Source organism: Psittacula echo (assembly GCF_963264785.1).
Source record: "Psittacula echo genome assembly, chromosome: 22".
In the NCBI taxonomy this organism is placed as follows: Eukaryota; Metazoa; Chordata; class Aves; order Psittaciformes; family Psittacidae; genus Psittacula; species Psittacula echo.
In genome coordinates, this window is record NC_137758.1 from 356168 (window position 1) to 365832 (window position 9665).

The 9665-nt window shown below is 57.3% G+C and overlaps 1 protein-coding gene across 1 annotated transcript; it reads left to right on the forward strand.

The window, feature by feature from the left end:
- Window positions 1–14: 14 nt before the first annotated feature.
- Window positions 15–8317, forward strand: PSMA5 (proteasome 20S subunit alpha 5). Its single transcript, XM_080633181.1, has 9 exons — window positions 15–252; window positions 370–436; window positions 2344–2470; window positions 3270–3337; window positions 3810–3917; window positions 3999–4057; window positions 4880–4982; window positions 5974–6060; window positions 8041–8317. Exons 1-9 carry the CDS (start codon window positions 224–226, stop codon window positions 8116–8118), a joined length of 726 nt encoding a protein of 241 aa, XP_080489307.1. The 5' UTR covers window positions 15–223; the 3' UTR covers window positions 8119–8317.
- The last annotated feature ends 1348 nt before the right edge of the window (window positions 8318–9665 follow it).

The following is a 9665-nucleotide window of genomic DNA, read 5'->3' on the forward strand; positions in this document are numbered from 1 at the left end:
CTTCTCCCCTCCTCTCCCGCCCTCCCCGCTCTCTGATTGGCTGCTCGGCACGCAGCGCTGTCCAATGAGCGAGCGGCGCGGGGGGAAGCGTGTCGTGAGGGCGGGGGCGCTGACAGGAAGTGGTGGCTGCAGACCCCAGTGAGGGCAGCCCCGCGTTCCCGGTACCGGCTCCTGCTGCCCGCTCCCGCCTCTCCCCGCACCCGGTACCGCCTCCACCGCCGCCATGTTCCTCACACGCTCCGAGTACGACCGGTGAGTGCCCGCTCCCCGCCCGCGGCCTGCGGCTGAGTCACGGGCCTGCGCCCGCCCCGGCCCCCGGGCACCCCGGGGGCCTCCAGCCGCTGACCGGGCTCCGCTGTTGTCCCGCAGGGGGGTGAACACGTTCTCGCCCGAGGGAAGGCTGTTCCAGGTGGAATACGCCATCGAGGCCATCAAGGTACGGTCCGGGCGCCGCAGGGGGTGTTTGAGGGCTCCTTCCAGGCCTGTTCCGCAGGAGCCAGCCGGGGGGTGGCCGTGGGGCGATGGGCTCCGGGCGGTGCTCCCCACAGGGGGCATTGCTGAGGTCCCCCCCCCCCGGCAGCTCTGGAGCCTCTCGCTCCATTCTGCAGCAGGAGGAGCTCGATCCCCCCCAGCCAATCCTGGCTCTATGGGGATGAGGAGCCAAAAGTCACATCCAGGGCAATGAGCCCCTCTCTGTGCCCTACCCAACCCAGTCTGACGGTGTTAAACCTCAGCTCAGGTCTAGGAGCTGCTGTGCTGTGAGCTCCTGAGTGCCCGTGCACCACGGCTCACGCCGCCCCTGCGTGCAGAAACACTTCCCTAAGTGCAGGGGAGCGCTTGGTCAGCTTCCTGCTCACCTCCCAGAGCCCGTGCAGCATTCCAGCTTGGACCTGGGCTCTGTAAAGGTGGAATTGTGGAACCAGTCATGGAATCCCAGCCTGGTTTGTATTGGAAGGGAGCTTAGAGCTCATCCAGCTCCAGCCCCTGCCACAGGCAGGGACACCTTCCCCTAGAGCAGCTTGCTCCAAGCCCCTGTGTCCAACCTGGCCTTGAACACTGCCAGGGATGGGGCAGCCACAGCTTCTCTGGGCACCCTGGGCCAGCGCCTCAGCACCCTCACAGGGAAGAGCTTCTGCCTAAGAGCTCATCTCAGCCTCCCCTCTGGCAGGTTAAAGCCATTCCCCTTGGCCTGTCCCTACAGGCCCTTGTCCCAAGCCCCTCTCCAGGTTTCCTGCAGCCCCTTTAGGCACTGGAGCTGCTCTCAGGTCTCCCCTTCAGGAGCCTTCTCTTGTCCAGGCTGCCCCAGCCCAGCTCTCCCAGCCTGGCTCCAGAGCAGAGCTGCTCCAGCCCTCGCAGCATCTCCATGGCCTCCTCTTGGAAGGCATCCATGCATCCATCATTCATCTCTTCCCCAAGCAACATCAATTTTTACACCTTAAAGCCTTGTGAATCCTCCTTTGCAAGGCAGAAGTGAACTCTGAAAGCCAGAGAGGAGGATTTCACGTCACAGCCTTACCTCTGCATCCACACCACTCCCTTGGTCTTCTTTCTTCACATTTGCGCCTTTTCTCCCAAGCATCCTGGTATCTACAATAGGATTTACCACAGGAATAACAGCACTTGGCGCAGGTACCATTATCAGGGGGCTCATCTCCAGCCTCTGCCTTGCTCCCAGCACTCGGAGCTGTGCGCGAATCCCAAGGGAAGAAGGGACACTGGATGTCACTGCAGAGGTATTGTTGTGAGTGAACCTACAGCTCATGGGCACCACCTGAGCTGCTGCAATTCCGTCATGGGCTGAGCAGCGAGAAAGGAAAAAGCCAGAAGCTTCCACAATTCCTGCTCTCATGGATGGATTTAGGGCTCTGAAGTCAGCAGAGTGACTGGTATCCATTGGGAGTTTTCACTTTCCAGTGCCTTGAGAGATGAGCTGAGCTCTTAGGCAGAAGCTCTTCCCTGTGAGGGTGCTGAGGCGCTGGCCCAGGGTGCCCAGAGAAGCTGTGGCTGCCCCATCCCTGGCAGTGTTCAAGGCCAGGTTGGACACAGGGGCTTGGAGCAAGCTGCTCCAGTGGAAGGGGTCCCTGCCCGTGGCAGGGGTTGGGACTGGATGAGCTTTAAGGTCCCTTCCAACCCAAACCATTCCATGCTTGGCACTGCTCTGGGAATGACCATGCTTGAACCTTCCGAGTTTCTTTCTCCAAGTCCCAACATTTCAAGTCCACTGTGTGAAGCTGGAGCATCTTGTGGCTGGGTTTCTGCCTCTGGAACACAGCACCTACAAGTCACAGTTAGCATTGCACTGCTTCCATTGCGGGATGGTGCTGACCCTGTGGTGCTTTCCAGCTTGGCTCCACAGCCATCGGGATCCAGACCTCGGAGGGAGTGTGCCTGGCTGTGGAGAAGAGGATCACCTCCCCGCTCATGGAGCCCAGCAGCATTGAGAAGATCGTGGAGATTGATTCCCACATAGGTAAGGAGGAAGAAAGGAGCTTTGGGGGCTCCTCTCATAGAGCTCCCCCCTCCCTTGACTTTTGGGACTACAGGTACCAGACTCTTGTCTCCTGGGAGCATCAGGAGCTGTGTTTTGGGGCTGCCGCTCCCTGTGTGCAGAGCTGAGTGGGAATGCTCATCCCTCCTGGGTCCTGGTTGCCAGTTTTCCAGGCTCCAGGCCAGCAGGACATAGTTAGAGGTGCAGGAAGAGGCAGCTGAAGCCCCCCCCGGCCTCACTGACCTCCCTCATGAGAGCTCATCCCAAATTTAGCTCTGGGAGGGCAGGGAATTACTGCAGAAGGTTTGATGTGGAGCCAGGTCTTCATGGAGCACTAATGCCAGCCTGGATCCCAGCTCCTGCACCTTGAGAGGGGGACCACAACGGGCTCATGAGCAGATGTGGAAAGTGGGAGAGCTCCAGAACACCCATGTTGGTGCTGACGTGGGTCATGGGAGCTCCTGAAGGGCCTCATCTCCCCCCATGTGCTTGTGCCGCAGCCCCTCTCTTCCTGCTGCATCCTCAAAGCTGTGGGGCATCAGCTCCCATGGAGAGCGCTGAGGAGTTCTCCTTCCAAGCTCTTGCATCTCTTGTTGGGTGGCTTCTCTTGCCTCCGTCGCAGCTCTGGGGCATGGATCCATTTGGATCCGGAATCCATTTGGATCCATCCTCCTCTCCTTTCCAGCAAGCAGTGCAATGCCTGCTCCACCACGGAGAGCTTTGGGAAGGGGCATCACCAGTAACCAGTGACATGATCTGTGTTTTCCCTCTCTGCTTCCAGGGTGTGCCATGAGTGGCCTCATAGCTGATGCAAAGACTCTCATCGATAAAGCAAGAGTGGAGACTCAGGTGAGACTTGGTTCTTCCTCTTAACCCAGCAGCACTGGTCTGGGGGCATCTTGGAAGTCTCTGGAATGGGCAGAGCATCCCAGGGAAGGAGCTGGAGGAGAATGGGGGCTTTGACTTGTATTGGTGATGCTTTTGGCACCTTGAGATTCTTCAGTGCCTCAGGTGTGGATCTGTGCTGGAGTAAAGGCTCTTCTGGGAGGTTTTCCTACATGTCAGCCCTTTCCCACCCTCTGGAAAACTGGATGACCCCAGAAACACACTGGGATGAAGAGCTCTGACCTTGTGTTTGCCATCCCAAGCTTTTCCAGGGGAGCTGCTCCCATCCTGGTGCTTCCCTCCTGTGGCTGGATGGGCCAAGAGAAGTTGCCGGTGGCTGCTTCACGTCACTCTAGCCCTTTGTGTGAACGATCCCTGATGCCCATGTTTTGGGAGTGCAGCGCTAAACCTGGATTTTCCTGGATTTCTCCTGCAGAATCACTGGTTCACCTACAACGAGACCATGACCGTGGAGAGCGTGACCCAGGCAGTGTCCAACCTGGCGCTGCAGTTTGGGGAGGAGGACGCAGACCCAGGGGCCATGGTGAGGGGCTGGGGGTGCTCTGGGTGCTGGGGGTCTCTTGCCTGCCCCCTGCCCTGACCTGGTGCCTCTTTCCTGCTGCAGTCTCGTCCGTTCGGGGTCGCGCTGCTCTTTGGAGGAGTGGATGAGAAGGGACCTCAGCTGTAAGTGGTGCTCTCTGCAGCCGGGCCAGCTCTGGGAATGACAAAGCCTCTCCCAAAGCTTCCCGGGACACCTTCATGGCTTGATTCTGGGATTTCACATAAGCCAAACTACTTGGGCTTTATCCCATTATGGACCTGATGTGTCTGTTAATGCTTTTAAACCCTTCCCTTCAAAGCACAGCCTGCTCAGGGTTGATGCAAACCCCTTGTCGTCCCTGAATCCTTCCTCTATAATGTGGTTCCTGGGTGGGAGGGAGCTGTTGAAGCTCTCCTCATCCCCAGTTTATTCTTACCTTTCCCTAAAGGAGTAGCAGAGCCACCAGTAACATAATCTGTGGAGCCTGCTGCAGCATTCCTTAGGGAGGTGCTGTAACCTGAACTCCTCCTCCTGTGCTCAGCCCCTGGAAGGGGAATGGCTCAGCAGAGCCAACCCAATAAGGTCTCCCCATGGAGCAGGAGGGAAAACTTGATGGGTTATTAACTAAGGGGGGGGAATCAAGAGGAAAATGGCCCTGCCCTGAGCATGGAGGGCAGTGGCAGGAGTCTGAAGCTCTCCATCCAGGCTCCCAGCCCGGTGCGGGTCTGCAGGTGACCCTTGGGCACTCCTCACACCTTGGTTGGCTCCTCTGGGTGCCAAGAGCAGAGACCTGTGAAGTTTTGAGGCCCCCAAGGCCATGGGGTGTCAGGGAGGAGGCTGGAGGTGGCTGCTGCCAGCTCTGCCCCACATGCATGAGGAGCAGCCCTGTCCTCCCTGCGCATCGCGGTGGATCCCTGGGCAGCTCCCTGCTGGGATGGATTCACCTCCTCCCCCTGTCCCTGCAGGTTTCACATGGACCCATCCGGGACATTCGTCCAGTGTGATGCCAGAGCCATCGGCTCTGCCTCGGAGGGGGCTCAGAGCTCCTTGCAGGAAGTTTACCACAAGGTAAAGGCTCAAGGAGCTCCCAGGAGCTGCTGCTTTCCTTCCTATGGCTGATGGAGAAGCTTCTCCTTGTGCTGTCGAGGGGGTGCCTGAGCTCCTCAGGGTGGGACGGGGTCCCTGGCGCTGGCTGCTGGGAGCAGGTGTGGGTGCTGAGCTGCGGGGGGAGGATCTCTGCAAGCAGGAGCAGCGCACCCAGCAGCTCCCTCTGCTGCTGCAAGGGGAGAGCTTGGTCTCCTCCAGTAGGTGAGGAAGGACCTGGCTCTGTACGCACAGAGCTGGGCCTAGGGAGGCAGGGATGGAAGCATGAGGAGCTAAAGCCAAGTGGTTAAGAGACGTGTTGAGACAAAGCCCACTGCATTTGAGCCTTCACAGTGCCACAGCTGCTCCGATTTGGTGTTGAATGGAACCTTTCTTCCCTCCACAAGGAGGGAGCTGCTTGTTCTGTGTGGTCACTGCTGAAAAGCACACCTGAGGAGGGTGATGCTCTGAAGACTCCAGCCCAGGACTCAGGAACCTTAGTTGTTCACAGCAGAACATCTCCAGTTCTGGACTCCCTTAACCCTCTGCAAGCACAGATACCGTCACTCTTTGCCTGTTCCCCCCCAACCTCTACTTCCCCTCACACAGGGATTTACATGGATAAACCCTCAGAGCGAATCCGGCTTTTCAGAGCCCCCACAGAGTTCCCTGAAGGGGGGAATAGACAGGAACTGGTGAGGAGAATCAGCCCCTCATGTCCCAGTCCTGACCATAGGGTGTTAGTGCCCGATTGTGAAGCTTGCCAGAGGCGGTCACCGTGCTGTGGTTGTCACCGTGCTGCCCCAGCAGCAGCTTTGATCTCTTGTGGATGCTATCAATAATGTGATAAGCTTTGAAACTTGCTGCCAGGACCAGCTTAAAGGCTTTGGGAGGAGCAGGAGGGACAGCAACGCCTTGTCACTGCTGAAGGGACAAGCACTTGATGCCATCAGTGAGCGAGGGCTTTGTTTTGCAGTCCATGACACTGAAAGAAGCCATCAAATCTTCCCTGGTCATCCTGAAACAAGTGATGGAGGAGAAGCTGAATGCAACCAACATCGAGGTAACTGGGACTGGGGTGTGGGACAGGCACTGCGATGGTCTTGGCTTCCTCACTGCACATCCAGTGTCTCAGGGGTGTCTTGGAGAGCACAGAAGAGGGACTCTGCAATCAGGGCCTGTAGGGACAGGCCAAGGGGAATGGCTTTAACCTGCCAGAGGGGAGACTGAGATGAGCTCTTAGGCAGAAGCTCTTCCCTGTGAGGGTGCTGAGGTGCTGGCCCAGGGTGCCCAGAGAAGCTGTGGCTGCCCCATCCCTGGCAGTGTTCAAGGCCAGGTTGGACACAGGGGCTTGGAGCAAGCTGCTCCAGTGGAAGGTGTCCCTGCCTGTGGCAGGGGTTGGAACTGGATGAGCTTTAAGGTCCCTTCCAACCCAAACCATTGCAGGACCCTTATGAACGCATTGAGGAGCAGCTCAGGGCTCCGCACCCTGCACAGCTTGGAGGGTTGGAGCTCTCTGTTGCTGGCTATGGCTTAACCCAGCAAACCCTGGAGCCCTCTGACCTTAGAGCCCTGCGGTGCCACTCGGATCTCTCTTTCCTCCCCAGCTTTGGCCATTCTCTTTTCCCTGCTCCTTGTAACCTTAGAAGCAATGGGAATTCTGCAGCTTCTGGACTTGCTATATTGAGTCCTGAGTCAGAGCCAACAATCTGCTGAGCAGGAGCCCCTCTGAGGTGAAGCCTCGGGCAGGAACGTGCTTCCCCTCGTCCCCTTTGCCCACAAGCTGCTGAGCTCAGCCTGTCCAGAGCTCTCTGGCTCTGCAGATCCCCATCAGTGCAGTGGAACCTGGCCCCCGCAGCCCTGCTCTTCGTCTTTAATGCTCCTTTATAGGCAGGAAAGGTAAAACCCCTTCAGTTTGCTGATGGTAGTGGCTGGATGATGAGCAAGGCTGGAGGATAGAGTTTGCTTCTATTTCGGGCAGGTTATGAGACACTGGACCTTTCCAGCTCGTGGCATTCCAGCTCCTGAGCCGCTCTGCTCCCATTCCTTCCCTCTGAGCGCTGGGAACCTGTTCCCCAACCAGCCTGAATGTGTGCAGCACCTCATCACGTGCTGCTGTGGGGACCCTTCCTGACAGCAGGAACCAGCTTCCTTTGGGTGGGAAGGGCAGACGGACGCTGGGAACCGGGATCCTCTGTCCGGAAACGCTGCCTGATGGTGGGATCTGCTCCCAGCCCACATGGAGCAGCTCCATCCCACCCAGCCCCAGCTCTCTGCAGCACATTGCAGAGGAGCATGTACAGTATCTTTATGTCATGTCCCTGTTTAACAGGGCTTAACTGTGCTTGGCAAAGCTCTTCCCATGGTGAGGAATCATCTCGGGGTTGGGTATGAGAAGAATGCTGAGGAGTAAAAGGTCTCTATTGACTCAAGGCCTCCTTGGGCTGGAAACCTGGAAGCAGCTGCTTTGCTTGGTAGCAAGTACAAGTATGTGGTGCTCTGAAGTATTTACTCTTGGTGAGGGTTTCCATTTGGAAGCAAAGTGTGGTCACAGGAGAGGTAAATCCATTGGAAGCAAAAGCCAGGAGCTTCCATGCGATGCCTTTAAATGAGTTCCTTCCCTGTGAGGGAATGGTTGAGTAAAGCTCTTGTAGGGCCCTGCTGCTCCCGCTCTAGGGGTGCAGCAGCACATGGGGGTCTGGGTCAGGTTGTGATGAGCTTCTCCTCCTGACCCAACACCCCTCGTGCTCTCTTGGCTCTCACAAAGGGCAGGATGTGTCCCCTTGCTTGGTCACTGCAGGAGAAGAGGCGCCTTTGCTGAGGACCATGTGGAGCTGCATCCCCTCATCAAGCAGCCTCTTCCCTGTGGCCCTTCCCTGCTGCTCCTATGAGAAGACTGAGTCAATTCAAAGCTATTTCTGCAGCAAGCAGCTATTTTGGGGCATCCTGGAGCATGTTCCGGCCTGGAATGCTGCTGCTGGGCCGGCAGCAGGGACAGCTGCTGCTCTGCTCCATGCTTAACCCCTTGCTTCTTCCCTCGCAGCTCGCCACAGTGGAGCCGGGGATGAAGTTCCACATGTACACGAAGGAGGAGCTGGAAGAGGTCATCAAGGATATCTGAAGAGGAAGAAAACTCCCTCAAAGGTTCATTCCCCCCCAGTCAAAGTGACCTGAGTCGGTTCCGCTCCCTGGGATCTCTTTGCCAGCAGCAGCAGCTGGGGTTGCTCTGCATAGGAGGCTCTTGAGGGTTTTTTACTGTTCCTGTACATAACTGACGTCTGCAAGGCGAGGGAAGGAGAATAAAGCCTTTTGTTACTCTACCCTGGGCTCCTCGTTGAGGGTTGGGAAAGTTGGGAGCTGAAATCAGGGCAACGTCTGTGCCAAAAGCAGGGCCAAGTCTCCCTCTCGTGGTGGCTTCACATCAGCTCAGCTACAGCTCGGTTTGGAGCTCTTTGGTACATCCCCCTTGTCCTTCTGCCATGGGCTTTGTCCATAAGGCCTGAGCTGGAGCTTGACTCCTTCCCAGGGCAGAAATCCACAACCAAGCTTGGGATTTGCTTGGGAATACCCAGACCACTGATAGGCCAGAGCCCACCAGGGCTGCCCCTTTCCTGTCACCTGCAGGTCCTGCTTAGGTTTGAGGGCAGTTGTGTTTTGATTGGAAAACTTCTGCTCATCCACCTGATTGGGGTGGTTTTGTTTCTCATTCCCCAGCATTATCCTTGGAACCGCGTCTCAGAACTGAAGGGATAAGGGAATAAACTGGGATTTGAGTTATAGACTGGGTTGGGTTGAAGGGACCTTAAAGCTCACCCTGTGCCACGGGCAGGGGCACCTTCCACTGGAGCAGGAGCCAGCTGGTCACAGCAAACACTGGTGCTCACCCTCTGGTACCACCCATCCTCTTCATGACTCCCTCTCTTGCTGTTGCCAGATGGATGTGGGAAACGAAGTGGGGTTTTCACGGCTGGATCAGCCCTTGGATAACCTCAGTTCTTCCATCCTCTCCCATTCCTGCTGTGAGTTTCCCCTCTTTGCATTAACAAATTAAGGACACAACCTGGATCATCAGGCGATGCCCGAGGCCATGGTCCAGGTTGACCACACAACCCTTACCTACATGTGGAAGAGTAAAGGTCACCCATACTCAGTGGATGGCCTCTACCCTTCCCTGACGTCCTGATGTGGCTCTGCCCATGGCCCTGCTCCTAATTCCTGATGTGGATCCGAGGTGTGGAAACTCGCCTGGCTGGAATATCCAGCAGGTCCGGGCCATCGGCCACCACCCAGCGCCAGTCACCTCCTGCTTCATCCCCCACATCCACCCTTGATCCCAAGCCTGCTCTGAAGCCTTGGGTCACCTCAGGGCCCTGTCAGGGTCCCTTTTCCTTTGGGAAGGGGTGAACCCTCTGCTGCTCCGGCTTTTGTTTGTGTCCTCAGCAACACAAAAGCTCTTTCTTCCTGGTCACGGGTGCGCCGGTGGCAGCATCCCATGGAACCGGCTCTCCGGGACGGGAAAATTGAGGCTTTGTGTTCCTTATCTGATCCCTGCCGGCAAGGGAAGAGCCTCCGCTCCCCGTCCGCATGGACAACGAGGGCAATGGGGAGCGGACTGGGAGGTCTGACCCACTCTGTGCATCACCGGGCACCGAAGCACCCGGGTCCGTC